At 37.0% G+C, this 19,846-nt stretch overlaps 1 protein-coding gene across 1 annotated transcript; it reads left to right on the top strand.

The window, feature by feature from the left end:
• Nucleotides 1-391: 391 nt before the first annotated feature.
• Nucleotides 392-19,162, top strand: dok1b (docking protein 1b). Its single transcript, XM_084109124.1, has 5 exons — nt 392-741; nt 11,204-11,497; nt 11,822-11,912; nt 15,711-15,883; nt 16,831-19,162. Exons 1-5 carry the CDS (start codon nt 685-687, stop codon nt 17,941-17,943), a joined length of 1,728 nt encoding a protein of 575 aa, XP_083965250.1. The 5' UTR covers nt 392-684; the 3' UTR covers nt 17,944-19,162.
• Nucleotides 19,163-19,846: the final 684 nt, after the last annotated feature.

Here is a 19,846-nt window from a genome sequence, read left to right on the forward strand (position 1 = left end):
CTAAAAAATAAAAAAGACTAATCATGTAAGTCAATGTGACACCCAGGATTTGACAATAACAGAACCATAATTATTTCAGTGCTAAATGAATGCTGTTAACGGTTGAGAAATCAAATCAATGGATAATAAATTAGCAGTAACAGCACCTCAGCATAATAACTGACAGCCATAAATTAGCAACAGCACCTTTAAGTTGTCAGTGAAAAATCACAAGACGGTTGCTGCACCTGTCTTGTGATTTTTCACAGAAAACATTATAACAGGTATTATAACATATACATTATAATTGCAAGTGAAAAGAGTTGGTTTCGGGCGTCATGCTTTGCCTATGTTTGGGTTGAGGAGTAGGTGGGAGGAAAGGCTGTGGGCGCGCGCGCGCTTCCTCTGTCGCGCGAGCGAGCGAGAGAGAGAGAGAGAGAGAGAGAGAGAGAGAGAGAGCGCGCGGCAGAGCAGCGTCTCAAAACTCAGGACCAGTAGCATGAAAACACTCTGTTATAACGTTTCGCTTTCCCCCTCCAAACATTCATTTAACAGTTAGATTAATCTTAATGATTTCCCGTCGAAACGCCTGTGAAGCAAAAGTTTGACAAGCGGAAGTTCGCGCGGTAGGAAATCGGAAAAAAGTCTAAAGATTGAGAAATATTTATCCTTTATCTTGCTGTGCAGCGGTAGAGTATTTTAAAAATGGACACTCACGTTAAGGAGGGACAACTGTTCGTCCAGCATCAGAAGTTTGGAAAGGTAAGAGCTTGTCTCATATAGTGTTTGATTTTTCAGGCAATGACATATGACGACGTCTGACATGATAAACAGGAGTATCTTACAAAACACCAGTTTAAACACATGTGCCAACTTCTCAGATATGCCATCTTTGTATTCTTGTTTGAAAAACGTTCTATACATTATAATACACACATTGTATGCATTCTATACATTATAACCATAAAGTAAAATAAATAAATAAATAGAAATTTGCACCTTCAATACACTTTAGTGTGCACAACTTATTTTGCAAGGCAAAGTTTTGTTTTTTTAACAAATGTAACACATTTTTGAGTCAGTAATATCAAGATAGGCTATATTTTTTTAATGATTAGTCTTTTCTAGGAAATGTCAAAATATGACATTGAGGGGGGGAAATAATTCCTGCATGGTTTTGTGCAACACTGACTTTTGTTTTCTAATATTTTGAAACAAAATTGCATAACTGCTTTTTTTTTTTTTAAAGAAATAATAATGAAAAAGTGTGCGTAACCATACAATTTTGTGATTGCAGAAAGACTTTAAGTCTGAAATATTTAGAAATATGACTATATAAATGAAATGCATGTATTTTTAAGTAACTTTTTTTTTAAAAAGTCACCCTTAAACCAACGTTTTAACATTTACAAATTCAAATTTATCCAATCAAATAGAGAGTGACAGTCGAAAGAGGACCTACAACATCAACCAAAATGTTTTAAATGTCAACTTAAAAAAAAAAAAAAAACTTCTAAATTAACATTAAAGACAACTTAAATAGTTTCTTTAAGAGTAAGAAGGAATGGCTTTTATCTCTATTCCTCTCCTGCGTCATGAGATAGTCACATGAATGAGTAGCCTACATCAGATCCTGTGCTACAACATGTAACTGATGTAAACTGTCTTCATGCATATTCTGTGTTTTTAGGTCAGTAACCACATAAACTTAGATTCCTTTTCTTTTCCATTAATGATATCTAACCACCAAACAAGAGTAGGTTATAGCCTACATACACGCGGTCAGCTGTCTCAAAATAATTTCCACTCTCTCGTCTGTCCACGTGCAGTGGAAAATGCTACATCACAGACACATGACCACAAAAGGTTCTGTTTGTTTTCTCTCTTATTGAATATGTTAGGCATGTATTTTTGTCATTCTTTAGACATTGATACGAGTCATAAGTCTTAAGTCAGACCTGTGTTAGATCAAAAACATCTTGCTGGCGCAATGGCTTGTCATTAATTCATTATTCACTTCCTCTGTCTGACACTTCTTTGTGATATGGAAGTAGGCAAATTATGAGAACACAGCACAGCTTTATGTCTTTAGCCTCAGGCAACAGCAGAAATTCAAATTGAGGATACAACTTTAATGCTGCCATTCATTCATGCAGGTTTTGCTCTACTAAATAAAATGCAGAGTATCTTGTCAACAATAACACTAGATTTCCATGACTAAAAATAATCTCGTGTGCTTGGTGACACCTCTTTAGGGGCTGAGAGGCTGATGATAAACTCATAGTGTGATGGCTGAATCACAGGATTGTGCTGCTGTGAGAGTTGCATTGTGCTGAAAAATTGATATTCTGCACAAGCATGCGATGCGACTGTCTTTCCCCGGCATCACGAACACATGGTAGCACTTTTGGGGAACCGAAAACCTCATTCCCTTCATTGATGTAAGGTTTTTGTTTGGTAATGAAGGTTTGGATAGTTTTGCTAGAAGCTGGATTCAACGTAACACATGACTGTAGGTTTGCGAATCACACTGTCAACAAGGTTTGGAAACACAAGGACAAGAAAAAAAATCTATGAAAATGTTGTATGAAAGTGCATGTACCGTGTTTGACAACTCGTACAAGTAAAACATGAGACAAATCAAGTCAAGTCACCTACTTTACCGCTTTATACAATACAGATTGTTTCAAAGCAGCTTTACAGTGATTTAATGGTGCAAAAATTATGTTCATTATGACTGTCTTAAAGAAAAATGTCATTGTTCAGCCAAAGTTAGTTCAGAGTTGATTCAGTTCTGTTGTAAAAGATAAAGAATCAATTATTAATTGAGTTAATATCATCTATAAAGCAGTTCTGCAGAAAAAGTGTTGTCGTCCACTCAGTTCTCATAGTGTCGGTGCAGTCAAATCAATAATATTGTTAAGACCAAACAAATCTATTGCTTTTTTTCTTTTTTAGTACTATCAATTGTTTATTTTATCTTTTTATTATTGCATGCCCAACGTTAGCATGAGCACGCGCACAGGAATGATTGAACATGTTCTCTATTTTCTGAACTTGAGTTTTATCCATAGTAGTCGGGTTTCAATATTTCACACACTACATTTGTAAGACCGGCATGAAGGTTTTTATTTTCATATTTGAGGTCAATAACATTGCCAAATACGGCATGCAACAACCACAAAACCTGTTTTAAAAACTGCTATCCTTATATGGATGTAGATCTCTTTTACAACTTAATAGTGTCTCTTTGTCACTCTAACTAACACATTTCTGTTTGACATTTTCAAACTGTTTGTTTCAGACAGAGAGGCTAAGCATCATTTAAATATTTGTGCTACTGTATAAAGCACATGCATATTAACTGAGCACCGAGGCGGCTTATGATTGATGTTGCTAAACAACTTCTGCAAACAACATTCTAACACTGCATTGTTTCATATACACCCCAGTCAAGGTGTAAAATCACCCAAAAAACTGACCACTTGTATTGCACAAAGTAGAACTAAACCCTTTCAACTGCAATTGTATATTCATACAAATTTCATATCACATTTGATCTGGAATGAGACATCCTTAGACTTGTTTGTGTAGGAGTGATATCTTTTGCCTGGCCCACATTGGCCTTTGCTCTTTCTTTTACTACAGCTCAAGGAACTTTAGAGCCAAACCAAATACATACTGTACAATAAATGGAAAACACAAAAGGAATACATCGATATATATTTCTGATCCTTCCCAAACAGTGCGATCTGTATGCTCTTCTGGGCTTTGTTCTTTGCAAATTGTCTTGCATGCAGCAGTATTGTATAGGGCAGGTTTTAATGAAATAATTATATAGTCAGCTTCAGAATGAAGAGCGGCACTGTGTTCATTGCCACGCGTGCAGATTAAAATACTTACATACAGTGTTTTCAGAACAACTAAGGTCACAGTAAATGCACAAACTCTAAGTTTACAGAATTTCACCAAACTTCTGCCAAAATAAAAGCTTGAGGGTTGGAATTTAAGACATAAATATTTATATTGTATGTAAGCTCTCTGTTGACTGTCACTATTAACCTCTTACACACTGACGGCATTTTTAATGATTTCATGTGGCATACTTAAAAGTAATGGCTTATAACTCTACAAATAAAAATAAAGTGCATGGACTCATTTGATAGAAAACCTTTCAAAATTTGAAGAAAACTTGCTTTCTTCACAGCTCACTGTGCATGTCAGAGAGAGAAAGAGAGAGAGATGCAGAAGCGCTAATTTATTCATACTGTTTGTGAAATTACAGTCTGGAAGAAAGATTTCAAATTATTACTATTTTCTGCATTAAAAGTATGGAGCTTATGTAGAATTATGCACAATACTTGCAATCATGAGCCGAAATTCAGGCCCTGAAAAGATCAATACTTGCCGCCCAGGGATCGATACAATATCCCCACGCAAAATATTGCAATACTACGCTGTATAGATTTTTCTCCCCATAAAGGTTTGGGGGAAAAGTTTGGAAACCCCTGGTGTGATAGCAATATGTCAGTCCTTTAGCTTTCTTTTTTTTAATTTGTTTTTTATACTCAAATACACAAAGTGGAAAATTTGTTTTACCACTGTCTTGTTCTCTCTTTTTAACTCTGGTCTGCTACTTTTATTGGTATGTGGGAAGGCAACTGCTCACACTTTGTGCAGTGAATAAAGAGTTATTTTTTTCTCTCGCCATCTCTAAGCAAGTCACTGACTGAGCATCAGTCATTCTGTTTTAAAAGAGCTTTGTTAATTATTTTAGAGTTAAAATATAATTCTTGAACTGTACTTTACCTTTATATTAGTATGTGGACCATGATGGGAGCAAAATATTAAAGCTACACTGTGTGATATTTTCTCCCATCTAGCGGTGAAATTAGATATGACTACCCAGTGAATATTAGTTTCTGTTCCTTTCAATTCCGAGGGCGTTTTAACTCCTACGGTGGCCGTATTATTCCACGATTAACATGGCTTCCAGTTCGACTTCGTCCATGAGTGTTCCTCCAAGTGATGAAAACTATTACAAAGTGCATTTAGTTATTTAGTCAGTTAACATGTAGGTTATGACCTCTATGTAAAATGAATAATAGTTTTATGTTTTCGTTATTTTGGTACCATTTCATTGCTAATATCAGCTATCCCAAACGAATGCAAGCTAATGTTAGTAAAGTATCAGTGCTATCGTTATTCTGTATATTGAACGAGATTAATAGTGTAAGGCAATGTTTACAGCGTAGGCTACATCATTTTCTAATAAAAGGTGTGATCCTCCATCTTCAGCAATCTTTCAAATCTGCCGGCAGTCGCGAGTAATCTCCCCCTCGCATTCGTCACAGTGTCACTGAGTGTAAAACGCGAAAGGCGACGCTTTAATTTCCAGGTATGTCCCTCTTTGGCGAATGTATTTTCAAGATGGAGGCGCAACATGGCTGCCGCCATTCGAGCGACTCACTCGTGTGTTTTATAAATGGCAGATTTTACGCTTACGAGAATACTTAATTAGTTGGTGGAAATAATTACACATGAATGAGCACATATACTTTTGATAGAACAAAGTGTTTTTTGCTAAGAATCAACTTAAAAAGTTACACAGTGTAGCTTTAATCAAATCCAAATGTTTTGAAATGTTCATGTTCATTTCCAGTTTCATGAATGGAAATGCATATGGCAGAATAGGGAAACCATCTCTCAGACAGCGTGCGCATATAGCGAAATGAGTTCTGTTTCGTTGCTTATTGCGCTTCAGCGGTATAAAATCACTTGTTTTTAAATTGCAATGTTAAAAAACGCATGCAAACGATAAGCTTTCGTGTCCAGCACAGCAACGCCACGTGAACATAACCGCGATAGACACAGTGTACTGCGTTCACACCATGTTGTAATTACCGTAGTCTCAAGCTCACTCTATTCGGAGCTGTTCACATCCTCGGACTGGGAATTATGCGTTTCTATCACGTAGTACAAGTGGGAGTTCTCAAAAAATTACCATCTTAAAAGCTGTAATTACGAGCTCTGCGAGGATGTGAACGCTTTTTACCAGATGAAATCTCGCAATTATGGTAATTTCAAATTTAGTCCAAAACCTCTACCGGTTGATACATTTCTACCCGGTAATCGTGTCTATCGGTATATCGCCCACCCCTGTGTCAGAATATCTTTTAGGTAACAGGTGATGAATATTTTCTGAAGGAGTCATTCATTTTAATGCGCAGTGTTGGGGATCAAGTTAATGTTTAATTTATGAAAATATATATACAAGTTTGAACTTTAAAGTTACTTTATCATTCCCATCTTACTGTGACATTAGCAACATATTAACAAGATGGAATCACTGTGTGCAGTGTCTGTATCTATTTCTATTAGCATATCTGTTAACTTTTACTGTTTTACATGTTTATGCTTTGCAAGCAACAGGCTGTTACCAACAGGAAATGTATGTTTTTAGTAGGCCTAATTGTTAATATTTTCAGGTTAAAGCCTGTATGTATACTTTTACTGTGAGAGTATTTTCATATAAGCAAGCTGCATAATATGTTCGGTCCCACTTTATATTAAGTGGCGTTACTTACAGCAAAAAATAAGTACAATATACTTATTGTGTCCATGTTGTATTGTAAAACACTTTTGCTGCTATTGAGGTGTGATATGGGTAAGGTTAGGGACAGGTGTGGTGGATTGGGTAGGTTTAAGGTGTAAGGGAAGGGGCAACTGTGTAATTACAAATGTAATTACATAAATTAATTACAGCTGTAATTACATGCAGGAATTGTTAAAATGTAAGTACAGTGTAAAAACATGTAGTTACACAATAAGTACATTGTATCAAATTATTAATTTCAATGTAAGTACATAGTACTTAAAGCCACTTAATATAAAGTGGGACCATATGTTCTTTTACATAAATATTTAGCCTATAGAAAGTGCAGCACATGCACATGCACATGCAGAGGCAGAGGCAGACATTTCATCAGATTAGCTTTGGATGAGGATTTAAGGAAGTTACCAGTCACTCTCTTTCTTTCTGACCATTTGCATAATTTCCATCCTGCACAGTATATTCCTCAAGTGTTGCCTTATATGGCTATACAAGGTCTATATAAATAAAACAATGCCACACCACCCCATTCTATTATCGATTAATTTGATTTTGGCATTAATTAATAATATGATCATGATAATTAATATGATATGCAAGTGTTCAGTTAAACCAAGGTTTGTATTTGGTATAGTAGAGAGGGGTAGTTTTTAAAAGGAACACTGCTACACAAACACCTGCTCAGTGGTGGAGGAAAAAGAGCATGCTGGGTAATCCCACACCCCATCCTTACCACATTGACATCTGTTGTCTGTACAGTATCTTCTGCAATGGTCAGGGGTTGTAGTCTGTCTAAAAGGTAGATGCATACGTGATTTATTTCATGTCATCTTTTTCAGCTTCTTGGTTTTTTTTTCTTTTTCTTTTTTGTACGAGAGTCAATTCACCATGTGCTCAGGTGTGCTGTATTTTAAAGCATGTGGCATTGTGGTAATTGGGCAGAAAATTGACACTTCCCTGGATGGGTGCTATATGTTCTGTGAACTCTTGTGACTGTCCTGATGTGTGAAAGAGGTTGATTAAAGCAGATAGATGTTCGAATGACCCAACAAGACTCCCGTTCAGTGCACTGAGAGTTACTATTGAGGAATGTGGACTTGTGAATAGAACTTGTGGTGAGGGAAGTTGCCATTAGTTTGAAAGTATAACATTTCAACATAGTTTCATTGCAAATGACTTACAGTAAACTCATTTTGTTCTTATGCTACATAAAACATACCTGCACAAAACAAGAACAGCAGCCGGACTAAATGAAAACTGAACACAAAGCAGTGCTGCGCTTATTTATAAACGCTACTTTAATAGGCATTTTACGGAGGTAGAGGAAAAGAAAATGACTTTTCTGAAGACATTCAGTTCCATTCAGAGATATACTCATATAAACCCTCACCCTCAATTCAGTATTTATATTTTTCTTCCAATATTTCAAGAATCGCAAACAGTGCCAGTGCATCTGTGCTCTCTCCTTTTTGCGTCCTCTTAGTGTCCCGTCTCTGACCTGTGTTAACATCCTGTTTACAGACTTTGGAATATTTCCACACAAATGACATTTTGGGAAATTATTACAGAGCAGTCTGTGTACAAATCAGTCAATAAAATTTGAAATCTTATTGAAGTGAGAGATACTACAACAGGATCACTTGGAATAAAAATGGATTTAGATTCCTGATACATTTTCCAAATGCTGTGCATTCCTTAGTTGTCAAGTTAAGTCACCTTTATTTATATAGCGCTTTTCAGACTGTTTCAAAGCAGCTTTCCAGTGAAAAGATTCAATGGTGCAAACAGAGTTCATTTTGACCGAACAGCAGCTCTAAAAGAAAATAGTGCCATTGTTCACCTGAAGTCAGTTCAGTGTTGATTCAGTTCCATTGTAAAGATCCAACTTACTGCTTGACTGAATAACTTTTTAATAAGAATAAATCTATATTTAATTCATACAGTGAAGAATATGCAATATCTTATTTTTTACATTTGATTATTAAATTTCGGGACTAATTCTGAAAAACTTAATTTAATATTTTGTTATATTGTAGCCTATTGTTTGCAATTTGCATCTTTTTTCTTATTTTTAATAACAGAAACGAGATAAAATAACACAAAATTAACCGTATCATGATATACAGTATATCGTTATCGTGAAATAAAATGTATCGTGAAATAAGAATTTGGTCATATTGCCCACAGCTATAGTCAGCCATTGACTGAAATGCCAACTTCACATTGTTCTTTTTAGTACCACCAAAACAACTGTTACTCAAATTGTGATTGAATTATATACAGAAAGTGATCAAGGGTCACTCTCTTTTATAATCCCTGAACTGTTAATGATTTTGTTGTAATCAGCACAAGTTTTGCTCTCGCCAAAACCCCCGTTACCATTACCCAGCAACTGCATAATTGCATTTTTAATAGTTCCACATAGGGATACTCATAATTACGTGGTTAACCGTTAACTCGCAGTATTTTGACAGATTAATACTACCAGTTTAAGGGGGCCTATTATGTGTGTATACAACCACCCTGTGGTAAAATCCATCCACTCCGTTTGTTATTTTCCCCATAAATTCAGGGAAATACTCCACGTCACATTGGAACAGGCCCCGTCCACGACTGGTGGCTATTAGCTTAGCTCCTCCCCTGAGTGAGCTGTAGACAGACCGCCATGTTTATCTCCCCGCCAGAGCATTTAACAGCAGTATTCAAGTAAGAAATGTATTAATATGAAAGCTACTATAGTTATTAAATCAAACAGTGAGTGATTTTCTGTTTTTCTTTTGTTGTTTGATTCATATTAACAGCACATACAGCAGTAGGTATTGTATATTACGCTGCTGTCACTGTAATACACAGATCTAATATACACATGCGATTTCTTTCCCTGCTGTTTACGTTCACAAACATATAATGAACTTTGTGTGTAAGTGACGGTTTAAGATGCAAAAGAGAATTTAGTTTAATACTCACGGACTGTCTGACAGCCAGCTTTCTGTGCGCTCATAAAACCATAAATCTGAAGTTTAAACTTTAAAGAATGCAAATAATAAACTTTCATGATGACCTAAAACTCAAATGTCACGTGAGCGTGGCTGCTAGAGATGATAATCGAAAACAAACAGATGTTTTGCCGGTTTCTGGCAGAGTATCCGAGGCACAAGCTGTAAAGGCACAGTGCTATTCTGGATAGGGGGCAGGGAGCAGCAGCTCATTTGCATTTAAAAATACATACTTGCGGCGTTCTCACGGCCCTCGGCCTGCTTGCCACATATAGGCTTTGTACTTCACTAGTGTTCCTATATCCACGTAAAACATCATCCTGCACATGCTGCACGTGCTTGGTATAACACTACAGTGGTGCGCTGAAAAGCATAGATTGCACTCCGGAATATTTCAATTGAGCAGTGTAACTTTTTGATTTTAGATGACTATTTTATTTGATTTTATATACTGTTTTTTCAGAAGCAGTTTCTTCGCTACAGGTGCATGATGTGATAATGTGTGACTCCTCATGTTCTGTTGTTTATGCTGCTATTTATGCATGTAAAACTTAATCCTAGAAACACATTTTTATATTTTGACTGGGTCACAGACACTTATCGATTCTAATTTAATTGAATTATAATCTGACATAATCTTGTCGGTTAACAGTAAATGATCGGTTAACAAGCATCGATTGTCAGTTAGGAAAAACCCCTAAATGAACATCTCTAGTTTCTACATGTATAATACCTGTTTCATATGCAAAGATATTACCCAATCATAGCAGTGTGCGCTTACATTGAAGTCTTAAAGAAGACATGCCCCTTTAAACTAAAGCATCAAAAAACAGGGTAAAAAATTATTTCTGAATTATGCCTGCTTTTGATGTAAAAATCCTACCATTATTAATAGTGGATCTCAAGGCACAGTATAAAATAATAAAAAATGCAATTCATGACTCCAAATATCATGATGGCTTGTTCCTTTTCATCTAATAGACAGGCTTTGGTAGTGTGTACAACACATCTGCATCACAATATTGAATCAGCTTGAAACACTTGTGCCTTTGTTTGAAGATCATTGTCTTTTCTTGTTACGTTACAAACAATATGAGGAACTGACCCACACTCCTCCTCTCACACACACCCAAACACGCATAGATGTCTTTTGTTTGCTGCAGTCTGCTTTTCAATGTCCATCTGGAGGAAGGGGCTTTAAAGTCATTGTCAAGTTCCTCTTGTTGACCTCAGCATTATGACCCTACATGCTAAATAAAGAATAAAGTTTGATACTCCTCTTGTACAAAATTCCAGATTTAAGGCCAGTTGTAATTTAACAATGATTTGCAGCTACAAGGAAGTTCATTTTTACAGGTGCGATGTTACGGAAGTAGCGACAGATCTTTTCTTCCGCTTTGTGTCGTATATCTGAGTAAAACTAATTATTGAAAAAGAAAAATGTAGGGCTGGGACTTAGTTCAATCCATTGGTTGTTAATTGGATGGAGGCAGATTTTGCATGTATTTTCAGAACTTTTTAGACCCATAAGTGAATAACAGTTGAATTTGCCCAAGACACTGCCAGATCTTCATAGAAGAGTACAAACTTCCTCTTCTTCCTCTCTCCTTTTTAGAAATGGAAGAAGAACTGGTTCGTACTGTTCCCAGCCAGCCAAAACGGCATCGCAAGGCTTGAGTTTTATGATTGCTCAGGCAGCGCCAGTGATAAACCCAGCACTAAGAAAATGGACAAGAAGATAATCCGTCTGTCAGAATGCATCAGCATACTCCCTGCTGTCACTGAAACCTGCCCCAAAGAAAACATGTCTGCCTTCTGTGTGGAGACCAATGACAAGACGTACGTCTTTGCAGCTGAGAGATATATTACCGATGAGTGGGTGGAGAAGATGTGTGAGATTGCTTTTCAGGTGAGATGACATCATGGAGACTTTTTAATGGTTAAAAGTTCTATGTGGTTCTATGTGATCTGATTTTTTTTTTAAACAGCTTTTACAATCTTTCAATTTTACAATGCCTGATCATTGTTTTACCGGTTTGAAAATGAATGAATTCTGTTCAGCTGTTTGACACGTGTGATAACCTTTAAACCATATTATAACGAGGTTATGGATGTATTTGGAACATTCAAATATGTTGGGAATTTCCAAAGGGAATATCACAGCTGTCCCTATACTAACTCAGCATCTCTCTTTCTGTCTCACTTTCTCTCTCTCTGCCTCTATCACTCTAAGGGAGGAAGTGGTTCTCTTGGTAGTTTTGACTCAAATGGACAGCAAGAGCTTCAAATGGCAGAAAATCTCATTTATTACTCCAGAGAGGAAGGTAAGAAGAGACACGTGACACAGTTTGAATTTACTCATGTGTTTTAACAAACTGGGTGTGTTTTTTGGTTTTTCATTTGATCTATACAACTCCAAGTGCTATTTTCATGTGCGATGAGTTTCTCAAAACATAGGACTTAGACATCATCTCCACTCTTAATTCAGTTACTTTTTGGTTCCTAGATTGAAGTTATTTGTATATCATCTAGACCAGCAAAACTGATCTGAGATCAGTGAATAGACAGAAATGTTCCGTTAGATGCAAATCTAAACAGATTAGTTATTACAGTAGCTACATGCAAATTTCCTGCCCATGTTAGAAGCCCAAACTATTAGAGCTCTTGAATGTACAGTAGTTACACATTCAAGAGCTGTTTCCAGAAAAACATAGTTGGTTGTGTCACTCATTTTTTATATAGTCAAAGTGAAAGGTGCAAAGGGCTAACAAGCGAAATGGAGGAGGACAGAAAGTAGAGCAGAATCTCAGGCATTTCCCCGACCCCCTCCTTCATTGCTGGCACTCACTTCATCCAGTGCTATGCAAGGTAAACAGTTAAGGAGCCACTATTAAGTCCACTTAAATGCACAGACTACCTCTTCTCCTGCTGTGCATTCTCGAGTGTTTCTAGGGAAATAGTTTGTGATCACTTCTGTTTTTAGTAAGGGCAGCACTGACTTCCTCAAAGAGTGTGAAAGCTGACATTTAAAAGGCTTTGCTACAATACAGTCTTGGCACTCTGACTATCTCTCATTTATATAGACCTTTTCTGCCATGGCAGTGTATGACAGCTGGCATCAGAGTGTAATGTGTATTGAATAATGATTGTTGGTGCCCTGTCCAGGGGTATTTTGGTTAAAAGCCAATCCAGCGATAGACAAGACAATAAACGTAGATTACAGTGGAGCATTTAGAGAAGCAGAGGAAAGTCAGGTAATCAGTCACGGCCTTTAGTGTCTGATAAGCAGAAGCGTATCTGTGCTGAATTTAGCCGGGAAATAGTGTACGGAACCCATCAAATGAAAAACATCCTGGTTGTACAGTACTTTTTATATTGCAGATTGTTCCAACGTGATTTGAAAAAGACCAGTGTTGGCTAATTTCCTGAGATTCAAAGAATTTTCGGTTTTACTTGTAAAGTCACAGAACTTACTTCAGTTAGTCTTGTCAGTACACAAATTTAGGGGTGTAAAGTTACACTCTGTCACAACTCAATACAATTCACAATACTGAACAAGCTACTGAAAAGTAAAGAGAAAGCGTATCGATCGCCCTTAGTTGGTTGGTCCCAGGAAAGGTCAGAAACCCCGCCTTACCCATGAAGTCTAATGGGATGCAATGGAAACTAAACAACCAAATTACACTTCAAATAATATTTTTTCCAAAGATGTTTTCTTCATTTTAGGTAGTTTTTATCACGCCGATTTAAGTTTAAGTGTCCGGTTTTTGAAATAAGTTTGATCTTAGTTCGTTATTTGATGCTATAAAACCGGGAATGTGACGTCATGATTGATAGCTGTGACTGACAGCTTCTCTGAACGAAAAAGTCACCGTGGCACCAACAGATTTTTGGGGGGATTTTTGGGAGGAGATTGGAGCTTCAACTTTAATTTGAATGTCCATAACTGTTTATTTCACACAGTAAACTTTGTACTAACCATTTCTGCGGGAGTGAGGACGGGACATTGATATCGCGGCTCCACTTCCAGTTCACTAGTGCGCAGACTCGGGTCCCAAATCTGTGCAAGATGTCCGCGTCATATTAGGACTTTGGCAGCTTCACTTTTCACCAATGGAAGAGATTGAAGGGGCGTCGTCCATCTTTTTTTTACAGTCTATGATACTGAACTCATGATACAACACTATTGCGATACTTTAAGCCAATATAAAGAAGAGGCTTTTATTATTATTACTACTACTATTTTTAAGACGTATGCTAAAAAGTTAAAATGGTCCTAGTCTTGGTCCTAGTCATCAATTCACAGGGCAATGGTGACACCAGAATAAAAAAAATTCATGATTCTGAACCTGAAAATACACTTGAACTCTATCACCGACTACATAATTTATGTACACCCTTTTTTACTGGTCAAATCAGACATTTGGCATTATCAGGACCCACAAATATTCCCCCCATTGCATTATTATACATTATATTTAACATTAAGTATAATAGTGTAATGTATTACTGTTAATTAAACTCTGTAAACTTTCATTTTTTCCTCACGCAGTACTCAAGCTTTAGAGCAGGTATTCATTTGATCTCTTACACAGACAAGCCGTGCGCTCACACTCTACACGTTCTCACTATGCCCTGTCTCTCCCTCTATTAATGCACTTATAAATCACCATATCGTGTTTTTAGTTTTAGTAGTATGATGGTTTTAATGATGTTAGTGCTTTCACTTTGAAGAGTGCCGCTCCAGCGCTTATGCGCTTCAGGTGATCAGTGCAAATCAATCACAATCACATCCAGTATATTTGAACGTCTGACCGAGTCTCTTCAGAAAACAGCTTAAAACACTTGATTGATTATTTTTATGATGCCTTTATGACCTTTTTGGGGATTTTAAGTTTTAGGGGAAGGGATTTAAATGGAGGGACAGAAATCCAGAAATCTCTCAGGTTTCATAAAAAATATCTTAATTTGTGTTTGGAAGATGAAGGAACTTCAACTTTATATCGCGATAGATATCGTTCACATCACCAATACATATCAGCACATTTTTATATTGCGATCTATCGTTACACCCCTACACAAAATTATTATAAATTGTACAAAACCTTATAGATACATAATCGTCCATATCACCACATAACAAATTAGTAATCCCAACTACTATATGTAATTTCATATGCATACATATAGTATACTCAGTCACAATATAAAACTCTGTAAAGCTGTTTTGAAACAATATGTATTGTGAAAAAATTTACTAGACTTCATCAACTTAACTGGAAAAAAAAATCTTATCTGAATATATCTTGACTGTGTCATTTCAGTCAATAAGTTACAGTGACAAAATAACCTGAATAAAACACTATGATTAGCATGTATTACAGCTGTTCTGGTGTCTTCTTCTCTGGTGTGAGAAGAAGCCTAATTAAAATAACGAAAAGAAAAAGCTTATAAAGTAGTTCACCATTCTTTCTTTCATCTTTGTAATTATTCATAACAAAAAAATATTTGAACAAATATATATTTAAAAAAAAATTGTATGCCAAATCAGACACACATGTTGTAACCAAAGTGCAGAAACATGGAGAACAAACAAAACAGGAAATGATTTCATAGAGAGACGACCCCTGCAGACCCTCAAGGTCAATAAAATATCAGTTTGGCCTTTTTCCAATTTGACCTTTTAACACAAAGTTAGTAAAAATATTATGCAATTCCCAAAAAACATAATTTGTTATATATATATATATATATATATATATATATATATATATATATATATATATATATATATATATATATATATATATATAAAAAAAAAAATCATGATTAAGATATGTGTATTGAAGATCTAATGAAAATATACATTAACATCAAAATCATATCACATTATTAGAATTATTTAATTGAACCTGTTCTTGGTTCTAGTTTTCCAGAACCAACATGAATTAAAGGAGTACATTTCTAAAAACTTGGCATGTGTTTTTAAATGTGATTTTAAAGAGGTTTCTTTTTCTTTATCATGGATTTATTTTTTTTCCATTGACCCACATACAAATTATACCTGTCTTGCAATATTATATCTGAAGTGAACTCATAACATTCCATTTTCCATTTTTCAGTTAATGAATTTTGGGTGAGTGTCCAGAGGACAGAAGCATCAGAGCGCTGTGGTCTCTCTGGTAATTACTGGCTCAGGGCTAATGTGGACAACCTTATTCTGAAGGACCCCAAGACTAAAAAGGATTTATTCATATGGCCTTACAAACTTCTCCGTCGCTATGGAAGAGACCGGGTGAGTATTATTTTCTGATTTTGAACTGTCCTCAATTTAAGTATACAAAGTTTCAAACCAATTCAAAATCAGTGTAAAGTGCTAAAAATGGTCAATTGCATGATATTCAGTGGCACTGAATATCTTCTGTAGGAGGGTAACAGTTGATAAAAGACCTTCAAAATTGACTTAGCCTTGACTTTGTATATACATAGTCAATAGACACCCACACATTAGCATGTAGACAGCACGCATCATGTCTAAAATAATCTAACGGCTGTTTGCGTTAATCCAACATTGTTGCAGGCAGCTGGCCTCATACTACAGATGACATATAAAACAGGAACTTAAGCCACTGTTGTTTCCAACTCTGCTTCCTGTCTTTACTATAGAAACTGCCTTGGTACAGGAAGTTGGCCTTCCTCTATCCCTTATGAGTGGGCAGAAGGCAGAGCTAATGCGGTGAATGACTATTGAATGCAGGTCATGATAGTTTGAAAAGATGATCTCAATTTATATTAGATATTTTAACTACTATATACTCACGCCAAAAGAATGTGTTAGGTACAATACACTTATTGTGATCATGTTGTATTGTAAAACACTTTTGCTGCTATCAAGGTGGGATATGGATAAGATTAGGGACTGGTTTACTCTGGGATGTGAAGGTTTAAGGGTAAGTATTTTTACATTTAAGCAAATGTAAAAAAAAGCAAAAAGTGCATAATATTAAATGATTAATTTTAAATGTTATTACATAGTAGTTAAAGACACCTAATAAAAAGTGGGTCCAAGAAGATTAATAAGCCCAGTGTGTTGGGTCCATATTGGGTTTTTTCAAGTAATATGCTGAAATGTTAATTTAAAGAAGGTTCATTCAAATAGCAAGTATGTTCTGTATAAGAGAATTAGAATAAAAGTGAAGAAATGTCACAAACATGTTGTCACATTTCTGACATGCTCTGCAGGTCATGTTCTCTTTTGAAGCTGGGCGACGCTGTGAATCTGGGCCAGGGAACTTCACCTTTGAGACAAAGCAGGGGAATGAGATATTTCACATAGTTGAGGAATCGATTCGGGAGCAGAAAGCCCAAGCTGAAGAACGACACCAAAGCTTTCCATCATTAGACTCTGACTGCCCATCTCTCCAGCAGATCCGTGCTGCCATCTCAGAAGCAAACAGTCGTGAACCAGATGGAGATTCTGGTGGTAGCAAGCCTGGGTCTGCGGATGGTGTCTTTGGTCGAAAGGACAATGATGGGAAAAACATAAAGGCCCGAAGCCTTCCAGAGCCACCACCTCCAGTTAGTGGGACCCCTCCACGATCTCCCATGCCTCGTGGGTCCAAAAATCTGTTAGACGACCAAGGGAGTCTGTACTCGGAGCCTGCTGACTCGGTCCGTGCGCCGCCCAGTCTAGGAGACTGTTTGTACTCAGACCCGGTGGACAGTATCAAAGTCATGCCCACTCCTAACCCACGCCTCAGGCCGACTGGCGAAGAGGGGGGTAGCCGCCACACAGGAATCAAGCCTGAGCCGTTCTACTCAGACATCTATGATCATATCAGTCTGGACTTGGTGCAAAGGACAATGGCATTGGGAATCGATGGGCGAAGCAGACACCCTGCAGATGGAGGTCCAACAGAGCACATCTATGATGAGCCAGAAGGACGAGCCGGATCTACACTTCCTATCATCACGCTTTATGATGAAGCACGGTTGGAAATGCCTCCCTGGAAAACCAGGGGAATGGAGGAGCCTCAAGGTCAAGAGGTGGCTCAACAACCGCTACCACTGCCCAGACCAAAAGGCCCCAAACCTGTCACAGCACCAAAACCAAGCAAAGTAGCACTGCCCAAGAAAGACCCTCATCCGCTGCCTCAAAATAAAGGCAGTGCTAACCTGAACAACAATAACAGTAGCAACAGCCATGACAGCACGGAAGTTGGTAGAAGAGGTGCTGGTGCTGGAAAAAACATGGACCTGTATAACAAAGTATCTAGGCATCAGCCACCTCCAAATGCGTGGCATCCAACCATGCAGTCTCCAGACATCATCTACGACAACTTAGGAGACATTTGACTTAACCTTTGTCGACATTTAGGCAGTCATGGATAAAGGAAATGTGTCCACGTTAAGAAGGGAGTGCTCAGTGTCAGGGCACCGATTGAAACCTTAGTCATGTAGTCACTGACTGTCAAAGTGGCTGAGAGCTAAGACTATACAAAAACTTTTGTGTGGATAATGCCCTCTGAAAGGGCTTGTACTGGCATATGCCAGAGTTTTGCACTTCTTGGGCAAAGTAGTCCTATTTTGTAAATCTGAGTCTGTGACTTGCGTATCAGAAGAGATTATGAAGCACTTGGCATAACACTTGGTTCTCTTGCATAGGGAATTAGAGTGTTGTTGTCTAAACGTTATCTGACAGATTCAATTTAATGGTTGAAGAAGTGCAGAGACTGCACTGGCCGGTCAGTTATTGCACATACAAACCTTGCATTGTTTTGCATGGAGATTGTAGCTAAAGGATACTAATCCACTGCCATGTGTGTGTGTGTGTGTGTGTGTGTGTGTGTGTGTTTTATATGTATGAGTGTATTTGGATTGAGTCAGCAGCTGTGCTGTTGTTCAACATGATCATGATGATAATAATAAAAAAATATAGTACAAGAATACTTTTCCATTTCCGAAAATGTACAAGCATGTGCACACCTGCACATCCTAGGAAAAATCTGGACTTGGTTTAAGGGGGCATGAAAATTACCCTGAATGCCCTATCCTTCACTCTCAGTCCCTTATTCATCTAGTCCTCTGTCGTCCTGAAAAGCAACTGACATCTGAGGGATAATCCTGATGCAAAGTGAATATTAACCATCTGTGTAAAAAAGTGGCCTTACTTCAGATGGGAGTTGGCTGAGTTAATATGTGTCTGCCTGGCAGTGTGTGAAGGTACAGACTGTTCTCTGTCCCGTTTTCTTTCTCGTTCACCCTCTCACTCATTTCCTTTTGTCCTCTCTCCAGTCTCCCCTAGTCTTTTCTTCCACTGCTAAAGTTTTTTTTCTTTTAAGTGGACAGCCAAAATCTGACCTATTCATCACGAGCTGCTGTATTTTTTCAAGGTTTAGAGCTCTTAAGCAGAAAAACAGTGAATGTGTTTAGAGTGCAGAGTCTTTCATCTAAAAAGAATGCATTCATTTGGTCCAAGGTCTAGCTACGCATAGTTTACCATCATACTGGGTTGCAGTGGTACATTTTAACAGCAAATTACTCGTAGGTATTAAAAAAGGAAGTGGACTGACAACTACACTTTTTCTCTCTCTTCTTGTCATTGTCATTTGTAATAAGTATCATTTGTTTATTTAGTTTGACGTTGACAGTATGTTTGCATTATATCCAACAATAAGTAATTCAATAGACAAATAACTGAGTAAATATTTGAGACAAGCTAAATTTGGTGTAAAATTGGTTCATCATTCTACACACAGATGCTTTCTATTTAAAGACCCACATTACCACCAAAACTTTAAATAGTGCATGTGTGTTAAAGAGGTCAAGTTATCAGTTTCAGTTTTGGCATCATATGGATAAAAAAAAGATTCACACTGGTTTAGTTTGGATGCACTTATGATGTTGTACTAGTTCCTGTTTTTTTTAATGTTCCGTTTATGTTTTCGTTCCGCTGGCCACTTGATGCTTGGATAACCGAACGGAAAACAGAACTGAGCTGTTGTTCTCTCAAGTGTGAGGCAAATGATGGGGAAGTGCATCCATTTCTTGAAAATGCTACGTCTTTCAATCAAATTCAGCAAAAAAAAAGAAGAAAAAAAACTGAGAATGCTACGATTCTTCTATAAAACCAGAAGATATAGTCAAATTTTAACAGTTCTTTCTAATGGATACCTTATACCTTATTCTATAACCAAAATTGTATTAGGCTTGATTATTTGATTATTCATGTAAAATATCAGTTTTCAAGATTTGTTTA

This window comes from Abramis brama, assembly GCF_963993115.1.
Source record: "Abramis brama genome assembly, chromosome: 3".
Lineage (NCBI taxonomy): Eukaryota > Metazoa > Chordata > Actinopteri > Cypriniformes > Leuciscidae > Abramis > Abramis brama.

Coding starts and splice junctions, on each gene's coding strand:
- dok1b (XM_084109124.1), top strand. CDS start 685: ATGGACACTCACGTTAAGGAGGGACAACTGTTCGTCCAGCATCAGAAG. Junction 11,498..11,821: donor TGTGTGAGATTGCTTTTCAG/GTGAGATGACAT, acceptor TATCACTCTAAG/GGAGGAAGTGGTTCTCTTGG. Junction 15,884..16,830: donor GTCGCTATGGAAGAGACCGG/GTGAGTATTATT, acceptor CATGCTCTGCAG/GTCATGTTCTCTTTTGAAGC.